We start from the raw sequence: 16,915 nt of genomic DNA, 5'->3' as shown, positions 1-16,915 counted from the left end.
GAAAATGTAAATAAAACACAGAAAGGTTTTGTTTGCGTTGCTGAATCTGGCCAGAGAGGGGGAGAGAGTGGAAGGAGAAACAGGGGAGTAGAGGGGATGAGGTGAAGGAGAAAGAGGAGGGGGGGGGGTGGAGAGGAGTATCTAGCATTTTTGAGTTTTTGTTGTTTTGTGCAGTCGTAATAAATTGCCAGATTTATCACAAAACACATACAAATGGCTGCTTTTAAGACTGGGGCTTCTGATCACACCAGATTTGATTTTTTACCTTTATATATCTAGGCAAGTCAGTTAAGAACAAATTCTTATTTACAATGACGGCCTACACCGGCCAAACCCGGACGACGCTGGGACAACTGTGTGCCGTCCAATCACGGCCGGATGTGATACAGCCACTAGGGAGCCAGAGTTACAGTATAAAAGTTATATTCAGGGAGGATCAATCGGATAGTTGTTTCTCAGTCTTTACCCTTCACCCCCCAAATCACAGTGTCAAAACCGACCCACAAAACATAAACAAACACACAAAAAACAAATGTCCATTAACTTTTGCCGAGATGTAGAAAGTTGGACTGGAAGACAGATGCCTGTTAACGTGTGTTTCCATTCAAATGTCTTGTGTTGATAACAACTGGACGTAGTGAGGTCACACCTACAACAACACATTTTGCGTAAGAATTGACTAATAGTTGCCATAGTTGAATCATTCTCATGTGCCTAGTTGTTGCCATGGTGAAACTTTCACTCCTGTAGATCTGTAATAATTGGATGGTGAAACTTGCATTCAGCCAATCAGAAAAACAAAGCGAGGGCAATTCAGGCATTCTTGAAAGTCAAAACAATCCCTTTCCCTGCAAATAAACATAAAAAAAGTTGTAGTTTAAAAATAGATTTAGCAAGCAGTAGGCATTTAGAATGAACCGTAGGGTATAAACTGCTTTATAGTTATGTGATGACATCACGTGCCCCGTGTGTACCTTTTAAAAGTTATTCGGCAAAATCATCGTTGATTTGAAAAAACACCGTTTCGATCATTTGTCGCAGTAAAGAAAGTCAGACAAAATAAAACTCCACCCCTTGTGGAATAGGAAATGTCGTTCATTAGAACATCTCTCCCAGAGCTGCCGTTGGTCTTCGCGACATTGTTTTTGTGTAACTAGCCCGGGTCACTGGAAACTGTCGAGTGTCTGGACATTTTTTTTTACCAGCAACACAATGCTTTATGATGTCATAATGGGTGTTCTTTCTGTTGTTGTTGTTGTTGTTGCGTGTTTTTCGACCTTCCTCCCGTCTCCAAAATCCTTCGAGTCCTCAGCAGAAACACAAAATGTCCGCCCGACCAAACAAAACCCTTTGCCTCAACATGGCCCCTCAGCAGCCTCCTGTGATGCTCGCTCACTCAATCCACCCATGGCCGTCCTCAGTTTCCATCGTCCCCCTCTGTTCAGCAGCTGGTGTCCAGAAGCTGCTTGTTCACCACCGCCTCCTTGGCCTCCACGCAGTCCTTTTTACTCTCTTCTTTCTTCAGCCTGGTCAGCGCTGTCACTTTGGCCTGCGACCTCTTGATCTGAAACACGTCCCACCTCTCCGACAGCAGGCCCTTGTTGAAGATGACGGAGGTGACGCCGGAGGTGACGAGGATGGAGCAGAGAGACGTCAGCATGATGGTGGTACGGAACGGGAAGAACTGGGTCATCACGCCCTCCGCGTCCTTCCTGAACCCAGGGAAGTGGATGACAGGGGGAAGGTTGATGAGGGGTTCCCCACTCAGGATACGGAGGACCAACGCTAGGAGATACCCCACACTGGCACCGTAGCCATTGGACACCTAGCGGAATGAATGAACCAATCACTAGATAGATCAATAGATACTGTAGATGGATATCACAACATGCAGAATTCACAAATAATCTCTACACACATCCACCACAGGAGGCTGGTGGCACTATCATTGGGGAGGACGTGCTGGTGGTAATGGCTGGAGCGGATTGGGTGGAATGGTATCAAACACACAGTTTACAGGTGTTTGATGCAAGTCCATTTGCTCCGATTGGGCCATTATTATGAGCCGTTCTCCCCTCAGCAGCCTCCTGTGATGCTCACCCACTCATCCACCCCTACCTTGAAGAAGAGGACACAGACAAGCTGTGGGAACATGATTGTGTATGACATGTCGACGCCCACCAGCCAGAAAACTAGAACACTGTTATCCAGGAAGGTCAGGGCCGTCCCCGCCAGGCCACACACCACCACCGAGGTACGGATCACCCACTGCATCTCCCTGTCTGAGGCCTGGAGGAGAGATAGACACAAGATGGAGGCACAGTGGTCAGCACAGACCAAGACAGATCCAAGATGGAGGCACAGTGGTCAGCACAGATCAAGACAGATCCAAGATGGAGGCACAGTGGTCAGGCCAGATCCAAAATGGAGGCACAGTAGTCAGCACAGATCAAGACAGATCCAAGATGGAGCCACAGTGGTCAGGACAGATCCAAGATGGAGCCACAGTGGTCAGTACAGATCCAAGATGGAGCCACAGTGGTCAGGACAGATCCAAAATGGAGGCACAGTGGTTAGGAGAAACACAATACAGGAAGCGGATGATGCTGTCTGGTCAGAACGAGGATGATGCTGTCTGGTCAGAACGAGGATGATGCTGTCTGGTCAGAACGAGGATGATGCTGTCTGGTCAGAACGAGGATGATGCTGTCTGGTCAGAACGAGGATGATGCTGTCTGGTCAGAACGAGGATGATGCTGTCTGGTCAGAACGAGGATGATGCTGTCTGGTCAGAAAGAGGACGATGCTGTCTGGTCAGAAAGAGGATGATGCTGTCTGGTCAGAAAGAGGACGATGCTGTCTGGTCAGAAAGAGGACGATGCTGTCTGGTCAGAAAGAGGATGATGCTGTCTGGTCAGAACGAGGATGATGCTGTCTGGTCAGAAAGAGGATGATGCTGTCTGGTCAGAAAGAGGATGATGCTGTCTGGTCAGAAAGAGGATGATGCTGTCTGGTCAGAAAGAGGACGATGCTGTCTGGTCAGAAAGAGGACTGATGCTGTCTGGTCAGAAAGAGGATGATGCTGTCTGGTCAGAAAGAGGATGATGCTGTCTGGTCAGAAAGAGGATGATGCTGTCTGGTCAGAAAGAGGATGATGCTGTCTGGTCAGAAAGAGGACGATGCTGTCTGGTCAGAAAGAGGATGATGCTGTCTGGTCAGAAAGAGGATGATGCTGTCTGGTCAGAAAGAGGATGATGCTGTCTGGTCAGAAAGAGGATGATGCTGTCTGGTCAGAAAGAGGATGATGCTGTCTGGACAGAAAGAGGATGATGCTGTCTGGTCAGAAAGAGGATGATGCTGTCTGGTCAACATGTTGTCCTTAGGATTCAACTCACTGCTCCTAGCGTGTCTGTCTGTCTGTCTGTCTGTCTGTCTGTCTGTCTGTCTGTCTGTCTGTCTGTCTGTCTGTCTGTCAGTCAGTCAGTCAATAGGCCCCATTACTTCTCGAAGCCAGCAGTAGGCATGTGTGTGTAATATAGTGGTATGATAATCTGGTAGTAGGTATGTGTGTGTAATATAGTGGTATGATAATCTGGTAGTAGGTATGTGTGTGTAATATAGTGGTATGATAATCTGGTAGTAGGTATGTGTGTGTAATATAGTGGTATGATAATCTGGTAGTAGGTATGTGTGTGTAATATAGTGGTATGATAATCTGGTAGTAGGTATGTGTGTGGATAATATGTAATTTTGTGATTGGCTGTAAATATCATGCAGCTGCCCACACAACACAAGGTTGTCTCTACATAATGCTCTTAACCAATCAAAAGCCCTCGTTTTCAGACCCCCAACAGAGAAAAACAGGAACGAAAAACATGTTTCCCAAGAAACATTTGAATTCAAAACCCTCCAAAAAATATTAAATCCTCTGTCTCCTAGAACAGCAGGAGGGCCAAACGGAGATGTGTGTGTGTGAGCGTGAGCGTGTGCGCGTGTTTTCGTACAAGTGAGCGTGTCAAAATAGAAGTGCTTGCTATAACAGGATTGTGGTTGTTTTGCCAACAGTCTGTTTTCTGTCTCAATGTATGCTAGTGGTGTTGATGTTTGTCTGAGTTTGGTCATTTGGGGACGTTTCGGTGGTTCTCTTGACGTTTTATGACGACTTGTTGGTGTTTGTGACATTTTAAGAGCCCTTAGGATGACTTTCTAACGTCACAATAACGTCATAAAAATAAAAATAAATCCACTGATGGGTTTTGTGACGTTGAAGTAACGTTGAAACAACAATGAAGTGACGTTTTGTAACGTTCTCCGACCTGATTCCTGATGATGTTCTTGTAGATGTTGGAGGAGAACATGGAGGCGGAGCTGAGGAGGGCGGAGTCCATGGATGACATCACGGCGGCAGCGACGGCCCCAATGCCGATGATGGAGACGTAGGAGGGGGTGAGGTACTGCAGGGCAATGGGGAGGATGGACCCGGCCTGGCCACGCTCGTATGGGGTCGGAGAACCATAGCTAGTCAGGTTCCAGTCTGAACAACACATAAATAAACATTAGTCATTGGTCCAGTTTGTGAAATAACCTTTTTATTTTAGGTTCACAAACCCTCACTGACCCTTTTCTAGTGCAACAACTGGCTGCTGTGTGGCAATGTTGTGCTTGTTGCATAAAAACAGACACTTCCTGTGGAGTTGTACTGTTCTGTCACATACCCTCACTACGGTGTGTGTGTGTGTGTGTGTGTGTGTGTGTGTGTGTGTGTGTGTGTGTGTGTGTGTGTGTGTGTGTGTGTGTGTGTGTGTGTGTGTGTGTGTGTGTGTGTGTGTGTGTGTGTGTGTGTGTGTGTGTGTGTGTGTGTGTGTGTGCCTGTGTAGTGTGTGTGTGTGGCGTGTGTGTGTGTGTGTGCGTGTATTACCTGTGGATGCAGCGACAGCCCCCACCATTTTCAAGACACCTTCATCAAGGTGTCTGTTTTGTCATTTAGAGAATATAGTGATTTTTTTAACAGACGGGACCCCCAGCACCAGGCAGAAAGCTGAGGAGGCGAAGCAGGTGACCTGAGCCTGGCTGTAGGACGACGCTGATAGGATCCTCTGGTAGAAGGCCTGATAGGCCAGGCCTCCCAGAGCCTGAGAACACAACATGTCATCACTAACAGGTGCTAAGTGGCATAAACAAATCCATGTCCAGCCAACTGTGTGGGTTCGCCATTTTAAAAAGCCTTTAATGAGGCCATTATTAAATTACACCAATGTGTGCTGTCCTACACCTTCATCAAGGTGTCTGTTTTGTCATTTAGAGAATATAGTGAGGTTTTTTTACCTTTATTTAACTAGACAAGTCAGTTAAGAACAAATCCTTATTTTCAATGACAGCCTGGGAACAGTGGGTTAACTGCCTGTTCAGGGGCAGAACGACTGATTTTTAATCTTGTCAGCTCAGGGATTTGAACTTGCAACCTTCCAGTTATTAGTCCAACGCTCTAACCACTAGGCTACCCTGCCGCATAATGACTTTTGTAATTCTTCAACACTAGGACTTCAATATAACATCTTGAGTTGTTCTGTTATTAAATGGAAACATGCTGATCTGAATGTTGTTCCCGGTTTTGATGATACTACCGGCACATACACATTAAAAGACTGTAGAATGAATGTGCCTTAATTAGCCACACCCCTACAATTGTAATCAGGAAGTGGGATTGCATTCCTCTGCATCGCGGCCACATGGTGAGTCTGCCAACATTTCAAAGAAAATTTGTGGGGCTCTCTAGTGGAGAGTGGAATGGCACGGCTATACCATGGTGGAGCAGGGGCTCTCTAGTGGAGAATGGAATGGCACGGCTATACCATGGTGCAGCAGGGACTCTCTAGAGGAGAATGGAATGGCACGGCTATACCATGGTGGAGCAGGGGCTCCCAGAGAGGAGAATGGAATGGCACGGCTATACCATGGTGGAGCAGGGACTCTCTAGAGGAGAATGGAATGGCACGGCTATACCATGGTGGAGCAGGGGCTCTCTAGAGGAGAATGGAATGGCACGGCTATACCATGGTGGAGCAGGGACTCTCTAGAGGAGAATGGAATGGCACGGCTATACCATGGTGGAGCAGGGGCTCCCAGAGAGGAGAATGGAATGGCACGGCTATACCATGGTGGAGCAGGGGCTCCCAGAGAGGAGAATGGAATGGCACGGCTATACCATGGTGGAGCAGGGGCTCCCAGAGAGGAGAATGGAATGGCACGGCTATACCATGGTGGAGCAGGGGCTCCCAGAGAGGAGAATGGAATGGCACGGCTATACCATGGTGAAACAGGGGCTCCCTGCATAGCCACATGCAACAGCACAAAGCAACCTCATCAACAACCACAATTGGGAGCAGTCTCAACATCAACATCGACGGCAGCTGCAAGTTAGTGTGTGTACCTATGATACTTGTGTGTGTGTGTGTGTGTGTGTACCTATGATACTTGTGTGTGTGTGTGTGTGTACCTACGTCTGTGCGTGCGTCTGTGTGTTTTCGATCACTCACCAGGACCATGAAGTCGTCAATCCACTTCCCCGCGTCTCTAAGCTCCAGCTTGCCGACCCAGGGGGCCTGGAACGTCTCGTTGAATGCGGTCAGAGTGATGTCCATGGAGTTTGGGTTGGTCATCATAAATGGCACACAGATCCACTGTGAGAGGAGAGTAGAGGTGAGGGAAGGGGGGAGGGGGGATGGGGGAGAGGTGATGCAAGGGGATGGGAAGGGAGGAGAGGGGGAGGAGTTTGGGTTGGTCGTCATAACAGATCCACTGTGACAACAACATGAGGATCAGTGAGTATTTTACTTCCAGAACATTTCAAGATAAGTAGCTCCCACTGTTTTCACTAAAATACATGTCCTCCAACCTACGGTAGAAAGCTGTACACATACATGTCCTCCAACCTACGGTAGAAAGCTGTACAAATACATGTCCTCCAACCTACGGTAGAAAGCTGTACAAATACATGTCCTCCAACCTACGGTAGAAAGCTGACACATACATGTCCTCCAACCTTCGGTAGAAAGCTGACACATACATGTCCTCCAACCTACGGTAGAAAGCTGACACATACATGTCCTCCAACCTACGGTAGAAAGCTGACACATACATGTCCTCCAACCTACGGTAGAAAGCTGACACATACATGTCCTCCAACCTACGGTAGAAAGCTGTACAAATGCACATTGTTAAAGGTCCAATGAGGCTGTTTCTTTTTTTATTATCTCAATATCAAATAGTTAAGTGCTGTAATTGTTTTCAATTAAAATGGTAAAAAAGGAAACAAAAGTCACTTCTTAACAAAGAATTTATCTGGGACTGTCTGGGAGTGGTCTGTTATTGTCCGAGAGGTTTGGAACTCTTTCTTATTGGTCTATTATCTCATTTCCCACTTGGTGATGTCACCAGGCAGGCCAAAACTCCATCCTAGAACATCTAGCAGAAATTTCAGTCGGCTCTTACACTAAAATGGCATGATCATAATTTTCACAATTTCACAGTATTATTCCAGCCTAGCGTGGAAAAATATATAAAACACAAGAAAATCTCGATTTACTGCACTGGGCCTGTAAGTATATTGGCATTTCCTTTCAAATAAAGTTGGATTGGATTTGAATGGCTATGACTGATCATCAAGCTGAAATATTCTTTAAATAAAGTTGGATTGGATTCAAAATGGCCGCCTGTCACTCACCAGACTGAGGAAGATGAGGATGAGCTGGATGACATCGGTGTAGGCTACAGAGTAGAGTCCTCCCAGTAGAGTGTAGATGATGGCCACCACAGAGCTGATACAGATGGAGTAGACATAGGGCAGGTCCAGAATCACACTCATAGTGCCACCTGCAGCACACAGGGAGGGCAACGGAACACTGAGCTACGGAACACTGAGCTACGGAACACTCAGAACACTGAGCTACAGAACACTGAGCTACGGAACACTGAGCAACGGAACACTGAGCAACGGAACACTGAGCAACGGAACACTGAGCAACGGAACACTGAGCTACGGAACACTGAGCTACGGAACACTCAGAACACTGAGCTATGGAACACTGAGCTACGGAACACTGAGCTACGGAACACTGAGCAACGGAACACTGAGCTACGGAACACTGAGCTACGGAACACTCAGAACACTGAGCTACGGAACACTCAGAACACTGAGCTACGGAACACTGAGCTACAGAACACTCATAACACTGAGCTACGGAACACTCAGAACACTGAGCTACGGAACACTCAGAACACTGAGCTACGGAACACTCAGAACACTGAGCTACGGAACACTCAGAACACTGAGCTACGGAACACTGAGCTAGGAACACTGAGCTACAGAACACTCAGAACACTGAGCTACGGAACACTCAGAACACTGAGCTACGGAACACTGAGCTACGGAACACTGAGCTAGAACACTGAGCAGAACACTGAGCTACGGAACACTCAGAACACTGAGCTACGGAACACTCAGAACACTGAGCTACGGAACACTGAGCTACGGAACACTGAGCTACGGAACACTGAGCTACGGAACACTCAGAACACTGAGCTACGGAACACTGAGCTACGGAACACTCATAACACTGAGCATCATCAACAATAGAATGTTCACTGACCGTTATCAGTGATTAGCTGATAACCTACTGCTGTATAGACGAACCACTCTGCTTCTCCTTCTGGAGACTAAATGCTGGTTCTAATACTGCATAAATGTACTGCAAATACTAAAGTAATATCCAAGAAACAGTGGTGAGCCTGGTCAAGTACACTATAATACTTTTCTATTGCTATATACTATTAACAGTACATATTATAAATTTAACTTTTTTATATACATACAGTTGAAGTCGGAAGTTTACATACACCTTAGCCAAATACATTTAAACTCAGTTTGTAATAATTCCTGACATTTAATCCTTGTAAAAACTCCCTGTCTTAGGTCAATTAGGATCACCACTTTATTTTAATTAAGAATGTGAAATGTCAGAATAATAGTAGAGAAAATTATTTATTTCAGCTTCTATTTCTCTCATCACATTCCAAGTGGGTCAGAGGTTTACATACACTCAATTAGTATTTGGTAGCATTGCCTTTAAATTGTTTAACTTGGGCCAAACGTTTCAGGTAGCCTTCCACAAGCTTCCCACAATAAGTTGGGTGAATTTTGGCCCATTCCTCCTGACAGAGCTGGTGTAACTGAGTCAGGTTTGTAGGCCATTTGGAAGACCCATTTGCTACCAAGCTTTAAATTCCCGACTGATGTCTTGAGATGTTGCTTCAATATATATCATTTTTTTCCCTCATGATACCATCTCCTGCAGCAAAGCACCCCCACAACATGATGCTGCCACCCCTGTGCAAACATATCGATGGTCATTATGGCCAAACAGTTTCATCATAGCAGAGGACATTTCTCCAAAAGTCCGATCTTTGTCCCTATGTGTAGTTGCAAACCGTAGTCTGGCTTTTTATTGCGGTTTTGGAGCAGTGGCTTCTTCCTTGCAGAGCAGCCTTTCAGGTTATTTTGATATATGACTCGTTTTACTGTGGATATAGATACTTTTGTACCCGTTTCCTCCAGCATCTTCACAAGGCCTTTGCTGTTGTTCTGGGATTGATTTGCACTTTTCGCACCAAAGTACGTTTATCTCTAGGAGACAGAACGTGTCTCCTTCCTGAGCGGTATGACGGCTGCGTGGTCCCATGGTGTTTATACTTGCGTACTATTGTTTGTACAGATGAACGTGGTACCTTCAGGCGTTTGGAAATTGCTCCCAAGGATGAACCAGACTCGTGGAGGTCTACAGTTTCTTTCCTGATGTCTTGGCTGATTTCTTTAGATTTTCCCATGATGGCAATCAGAGGCACTAAGTTTGAAGGTAGACCTTGAAATACATCCACAGGTTCACCTCCAATTGACTCAAACGATGTCAATTAGCCTATCAGAAGCTACTAAAGCCATGACAACATTTTCTGGAATTTTCCAAGCTGTTTAAAGGCACAGTCCACTTAGTGTATGTAAACATCTGACCCACTGGAATTTTGATACAATCTGTCTGTAAACAATTGTTGTAAAAATGTATTGTGTCATGCACAAAGTAGATGTCCTAACCGACTTGCCAAAACTATAGTTTGTTAACAGGAAATTTGTGGAGTGGTTGAAAACCTAGTTGTAATGACTCCAGTCTAAGTGTATATAAACCAGTTGTAATGACTCCAACCTAAGTGTATATAAACTAGTTGTAATGACTCCAACCTAAGTGTATATAAACCAGTTGTAATGACTCCAACCTAAGTGTATGTAAACTAGTTGTAATGACTCCAACCTAAGTGTATGTAAACTAGTTGTAATGACTCCAACCTGTATGTACACTAGTTGTAATGACTCCAACCTAAGTGTATGTACACTAGTTGTAATGACTCCAACCTAAGTATATAAACCAGTTGTAATGACTCCAACCTAAGTGTATATAAACCAGTTAAACCAGTTGTAAACCAGTTGACTCCAACCTAAGTGTATGTACACTAGTTGTACTCAACCTAAGTGTATGTACTAGTTGTAATGACTCAACCTAAGTGTATGTAAACTAGTTGTAATGACTCCAACCTAAGTGTATATAATCCAGTTGTAATGACTCCAACCTAAGTGTATGTAAACCAGTTGTAATGACTCCAACCTAAGTGTATGTAAACCAGTTGTAATGACTCCAGTCTAAGTGTATATAAACCAGTTGTAATGACTCCAACCTAAGTGTATGTAAACTCCCGACTTCAACTGTACATACTGTCTGTCCATTGATTGCATTTTTTTCAGTTTAGGTCAGCAATGGGTTCTAGCCTCGACCTAAGCAGGGCAGGGTCTGTTTCAAACCTTGAAGCAACCAAAGAGCAATGGTCAAGCAACAGGCCTGCCAAAATGTATATTTTTTTAAACCGAAGTTAGCAAAACTGCTCATATCGGAAGAAGCCTACTGAGTCTCTGAGTTGCTTCTCTCACTCGAAGATTCATCATAAATCACCATCATCAGGTTACATCATAACTATTAAGAACTAAGGAACTAAAGAATATTAAATAATAATAATAATGCACAAATAAATATTTAAAAAAAAAAATAAATAGCAAAAATAATGAATCAGTCAATAAGTAGATAAACATGAGTAAATCCAGGTCTACCTCTCTCCAATCAGGGCCAGGGTCAGCTCGGCCCTGCCCCCCCAGCTTGGCCCCGCCCCGCCCAGCTACGCCCCGCCCAGCTCAGCCACGCCCCACCCCGCCCAGCTCGGCCCCGCCCCCAGCTCGGCCCCCCGCCCGCCTGGCCAAGACGCACCTACGACCTTAAACAGAAAAGTGTCAGATCGCCACATCGCTGACTACTAGGTTTTTCAGCCTGCCATGTGACCTTTTGACCTCTGCTCTTGACCTTTGACTTGAACTTCACCCCATATATTTAAATGTTTGACCTCTGATGTCGAGGAGTATCTATTTTTTATATTTTCTTTAGCTCCTTCAGAGATTGTGTGTGTGTGTGTGTGTGTCTGTGTGCGTGCGTGCGTGTGCGTGTGTGTGCGTGTGTGTGTGCGTGTGTGTGTGCGTGTGTGTGCGTGTGTGTGTGTGTGTCCCTGTGTGTGTGTGTGTGTCCCTGTGTGTGTGTGTGTGTCCCTGTGTGTGTGTGTGTGTGTGTGTGTGTCCCTGTGTGTGTCCCCTGTGTGTGTCCCTGTGTGTGTCCCTGTGTGTGTGTGTGTGTGTGTGTGTGTGTGTGTGTGTGTGTGTGTGTGTGTGTGTGTGTGTGTGTGTGCGTGCGTGTGTGTGTGCGTGTGTGTGCGTGTGTGTGTGTGTGTCGAGGGTTGGAGAACATACTGTACTGCAGGACCAGTTGGTTACCTAGGCAACATTCAAACATTATATCAGTTGGTAATTCTAGGTCCACAATAAAACATTGAAACAGTTGGTTACCTAGGCTGACCAGCGTCCTAGCGACCCACAGGACGTCTGCAATGAGCGCTGGGAAGATGAGCAGGCTGCTCAGGACGTTGCCATACTTTATCTGGAACGGATCCATCATTGTCACGTACTTGTTTTCCCTCATTGGCTTGGCAAAGAAAAAACCACCTGCGTCACAAAAGAGAGAAAAGAGAGAGAGAGAGGGGGAGAGGAGGAGGGGGGGATAGGAGAGGAGGGGGGAGAGGGGAGTATGGAGGGGATAGAGGGGGAGAGAGAGGAGGAGGGGAGAGGAGGAGGAGGGGGGAGTATGGAGGGGAGGAGATGGAGGGGGAGGGAGGGGGATAGAGGGGAGAGAGAGGAGGAGGGAGAGAGAGGAGGAGGGGAGTAGGAGGGGGGGGGAGTATGGAGGGGGAGAGGGGGGGAGAGGGAGGGGAGGGGGAGAGGGGGGAGAGGGGGAGAGAGGAGGGAGGGGAGGGAGAGAGGATGAGGGGAGAGAGAGGAGGAGGGGGAGATGGAGGGGGAGAGAGGAGGGAGGATAGAGGGGGAGAGAGAGGAGGGGAGGAGGAGGAGAGTATGGAGGAGGGAGGAAGGGGGAGAGTATGGGGGGATAGAGGGGGGAGAGAGAGGAGGAGGGGGAGAGAGGAGGAAGGGGGGAATATGGAGGGGGAGAGAGAGGGAGTATGGAGGGGGATAGGAGGGGGAGAGAGAGAGGAGGGGGAGGAGGGAGAGGAGGGAGAGAGGGGGGGGGAGTATGGAGGGGGAGAGAGAGGAGTATGGAGGGGGATAGAGGGGGGAGAGAGAGAGGAGGAGGGGGAGGGGATAGAGAGGAGGAGGGGGGAGTATGGAGGGGGAGAGAGGGAGTATGGAGGGGGATAGAGGGGGAGAGAGAGAGAGGAGGAGGGAGGGGGAGAGAGGAGGAGGGGGGAGTATGGAGGGGGAGAGAGAGGAGTATGGAGGGGGATAGAGGGGGAGAGAGAGAGGAGGAGGGGGATAGAGAGGGAGGGGGGAGGGGGAGAGAGAGGAGTATGGAGGGGGAGAGAGAGGAGGAGGGGGAGAGAGAGGAGGAGGGGGGAGTATGGAGGGGGATAGAGGGGGAGAGAGAGGAGAGGAGGGGAGAGAGGAGGAGGAGGGGGAGTATGGAGGGGGATAGAGGGGGGAGAGAGAGGAGGAGGAGGGGGAGAGAGGGAGGGGGAGGGGGGGGGAGTATGGAGGGGGATAGAGGGGGAGAGGGGGGGGGAGAGAGAGGAGGAGGGGGAGAGAGGAGGAGGGGGGGAGTATGGAGGGGGAGAGAGAGAGGGAGAGGAGGGGGATAGGAGGGGGAGAGGAGAGGAGGGGGAGGGGGGAGGAGGGGGGGAGAGAGAGGAGGGGGGAGTATGGAGGGGGAGAGAGAGGAGATGGAGGGGGATAGAGGGGGGAGAGAGAGGGGAGGAGAGGAGGAGGGGGGGAGAGGAGAGGGGGGGGGAGTATGGAGGGGGAGAGAGAGGAGTATGGAGGGGGATAGAGGGGGGAGAGAGAGAGGAGGAGAGAGGAGGGAGGAGGGGGAGGGGGAGGGGAGGGGAGGGGGGAGAGAGAGGAGTATGGAGGGGGATAGAGGGGGAGAGAGAGGAGGATGGAGGGGGATAGAGGGGGAGGGGGAGAGAGGAGGAGGAGGGGGGAGTATGGAGGGGGATAGAGAGAGGGAGTATGGAGGGGGATAGAGGGGGGAGAGAGAGAGAGGGAGGGGGGGGGAGAGAGGGGGAGAGGGGGAGTATGGAGGGGGGAGGGGGGAGAGAGGGAGGAGTGGAGGGGGATAGGGGGGGAGAGAGAGATGGAGGGGAGGGGATGGAGGGGGAGGAGGAGGGGGGGAGAGAGAGGAGGGGGAGAGAGGAGGAGGGGGAGAGAGGGAGAGGGGGAGGGGGATGAGGGGGAGAGAGAGGGAGGAGGGGGGAGAGGAGGGGAGGAGGAGGGGAGGGGGAGGAGAGGAGGGGGGGATGGGGGGGAGAGAGGAGGGAGGGGGATAGAGGGAGAGGGGGGGAAGAGAGAGAGAGGAGGAGGGGAGGGAGAGAGAGGAGGGGGAGTATGGAGGGGGAGAGAGAGAGGAGGGAGGGGGAGGAGGGGGGGAGAGAGAGGAGAGGGAGGGGGAGAGAGGAGGAGGGGGAGGGAGGGGAGAGGAGGGGAGTATGGAGGGGGATGGAGGAGGGGAGAGAGAGAGAGGAGTATGGAGGGGGAGATAGAGGGGGGGGGAGAGAGAGAGAGGAGGAGGGGGATGGAGGGGGGAGAGAGAGGAGGGGGAGGGGGAGAGGGGGATGGAGGGGGAGAGAGAGAGGAGAGGGATGAGGGAGGGGGGAGGAGAGAGAGGGGGGGAGGGGAGAGGGATGGAGGAGGAGGAGAGGGGGAGAGGGGGAGAGGAGGGAGGGGGATAGGGGGAGAGAGAGAGAGGAGGGAGGGGGATAGAGGGGGAGAGAGAGGAAGAGAGGGATGGAGGGGGGCAGAGGAGGAGGAGGGGGATAGAGGGTGAGAGAGGGGGATAGAGGAGAGAGAGGATGGAGGGGAGAGGAGAGAGAGGAGGGAGGGGGATAGAGGGGGAGAGGGGGAGAGAGAGAGGAGGAAGGAGGGGAGAGAGAGGAGGGGGGGAGGGGGGAGAGAGAGAGAGGAGGGGGGGGGATAGAGGGTGAGAGAGAGCAAGGAGGGGATGGAGGGGAGAGGAGGGGGAGGGGATAAAGGGAGGAGGAGAGAGAGGAAGAGGTGGATGGAGGGGAGAGAGGGGGATGAGGGGATGGAGGGAGAGGAGAGGAGGAGGGGGGAGGGGGTGGAGGGGGGAGAGAGAGAGGAGGGGGATGGAGGGGGAGAGAGATGGAGGGGGAGAGAGAGGAGGGGGAGAGAGAGAGAGGGGGATGGAGGGGGAGAGAGAGAGGAGGGGGATGGAGGGGAGAGAGAGGAGAGAGGAGGGAGGGGGGAGAGGAGGGGGAGGGGGAGGAGGGAGAGAGGGGATGGAGGGGGAGAGAGAGGAGGAGAGGAGGAGAGGAGGGGGATGGAGGGGGAGAGAGAGAGGATGGGGGGAGAGGGGAGAGAGTGGGGGGATGGAGGAGGAGGAGAGAGAGAGGGGATGGAGGGGAAGAGAGAGGGAGGGGGGATGGAGGGGGAAGAGAGAGGGGGAGGGGGAGAGAGAGGAGGGGATGGAGGGGGGAAGAGAGAGGAGGGAGAGAGAGAGGAGGGGGATAGAGGGGAGAGAGAGGGGGGGGAGGGAGGGGGAGAGAGGAAGAGAGGGATGGAGGGGGGAGGGGAGAGAGAGAAGGGGAAGAGGGGACCTGGAGAGGGAGGGGGAGAGGAGGGGGGAGGAGGGGAGGAGAGAAGGATGGAGGATGGAGGGGAGAGAGAGGAGATGGAGGGAGGAGAGAGGGGAGAGGATGGAGGGGGAGAGAGGAGGGGGAAGAGAGGGATGGAGGGGGGAGAGAGAGGAAGAGGGGACGAGGGGGAGAGAGAGAAGAGGGATGGAAGGGGAGAGAGAGAGGAAGAGGGGACGAGAGGGGAGAGAGAGGAGAGAGGGAAGATGGGGATGGAGGAGGGAGAGAGATGAAGAGAGGGAGTGGGAAGGGGGAGAGAGGAAGAGGTGGAGGGGGAGAGAGGAAGGGGGATGGAGGGGGAGAGAGATGAAGAGGGGTGTGGAAGGGGGAGAGAGAAGAGGTGGGGGGGAGAGAGATGGGGGGGGGGGGGGAGGGGGAGAGAGAGGAAGAGAAGGTGGGAAGAGAGAGGAGAGGAGGGGGGAGAGAGGGAAAGATGGGGAGGAGGGAGAGAGAGAAAGGAGGAGGTGGGAGAGAGAGGGGGAGGAAGAGGGGGATGGAGGGGGAGAGAGAGGAAGAGGGGGGGAGGGGGAAGAGGATGGAGGTGGAGAGAGGGAGAGAGGGGGAGAGAAGGAGGAGGGGAAGAGGGGGTGGAGGGGGAGAGAGAGAGGGGGGGGAGAGAGAGAGGAAGAGGGGGATGGAGGGGGAGAGAGAGAAGAGGGGGATGGAGGGGGAGAGAGAGGAAGAGGGGGATGGAGGGGGAGAGAGGAGGAAGAGGGGGATGGAGGGGGAGAGGAGGAAGAGGGGGATGGAGGGGGAGAGAGAGATGAAGAGGGGATGGAGGGGGAGAGAGGAGGAAGATGGAGGGGGAGAGAGAGGAAGAGGGGATGGAGGGGGAGAGAGAGAGAGGGGAAGAGGGGGAAGAGGGGGATGGAGGGGGAGGAGAGAGGGGAGGAGGGGGAGAAAGGAAGAGGGGGATGGAGGGGGAGAAAGGAAGAGGGGGATGGAGGGGGAGAGAGGAGGAAGAGGGGGATGGAGGGGGAGAGAGGAGGAAGAGGGGGATGGAGGGGGAGAGAGGAGGAAGAGGAAGGGGGATAATTAAACAAACAGGTGTTGACCTCTGATAACACAACACCTGTTTCTGTTATTGCCAGCTGAGTGGATAAACAATGGATCAAAACAACACCAAGGGGATCATGTTACGTTTCCTGATTTCCAATCAGAGCTACGTTTGACAAAACGCTAAACACACACACACACACACGCACGCACGCACGCACGCACACACACACACACACACACACACACACACACACACACACACACACACACACACACACACACACACACACAACACAAAACACACATACATAAACCCTTGCCCCCACCACTCACCCCATAGCCCATAACTTTGACAAATCATTTCCCTCTCACTTTACGACTGTGTTCTTTTGTTGGTTACGTGCAAGGACAGCTGTTTCATCCGCGTGTGCGTGTGCGTGTGCGTGTGTGTGTGTGTGTGTGTGTGTGTGTGTGTGTGTGTGTGTGTGTGTGGAGGACACTCACGGCCCAGTTGGGAGCATTCTGCTCCAGCGATCCAGTTACACAAAGGTCACGTTCCAAATGGTACCCTATTCCCTGACCAGAGCCCATAGTGGAGAAGGGTGTAGCTTGAACAGGG

The 16,915-nt window shown here is 50.7% G+C and overlaps 1 protein-coding gene across 1 annotated transcript in view; it reads right to left on the bottom strand.

Annotated features, from left to right (window-relative positions):
• Window positions 1-218: 218 nt before the first annotated feature.
• The window catches only part of LOC112241676 (high affinity choline transporter 1-like), a 41,888-nt gene continuing 25,191 nt past the window's right edge, over window positions 219-16,915 (bottom strand). The window contains exons 4-11 of the mRNA XM_042314851.1: window positions 11,987-12,142; window positions 7,724-7,872; window positions 6,537-6,680; window positions 5,006-5,132; window positions 4,919-4,945; window positions 4,317-4,534; window positions 2,119-2,289; window positions 219-1,825 (exon numbers count right to left, since the gene is read on the bottom strand). Coding sequence (XP_042170785.1) covers window positions 1,442-1,825; window positions 2,119-2,289; window positions 4,317-4,534; window positions 4,919-4,945; window positions 5,006-5,132; window positions 6,537-6,680; window positions 7,724-7,872; window positions 11,987-12,142 — 1,376 coding nt within the window. The 3' untranslated portion in view covers window positions 219-1,441. The remainder of the gene's footprint in view (window positions 1,826-2,118; window positions 2,290-4,316; window positions 4,535-4,918; window positions 4,946-5,005; window positions 5,133-6,536; window positions 6,681-7,723; window positions 7,873-11,986; window positions 12,143-16,915) is intronic.

The sequence above is a fragment of the Oncorhynchus tshawytscha genome, unplaced genomic scaffold (assembly GCF_018296145.1).
Source record: "Oncorhynchus tshawytscha isolate Ot180627B unplaced genomic scaffold, Otsh_v2.0 Un_contig_1244_pilon_pilon, whole genome shotgun sequence".
NCBI classification, from domain to species: Eukaryota; Metazoa; Chordata; class Actinopteri; order Salmoniformes; family Salmonidae; genus Oncorhynchus; species Oncorhynchus tshawytscha.
Note: the sequence above shows the minus strand (reverse complement) of the source record. Positions and strands in the feature narration are given on the sequence as shown.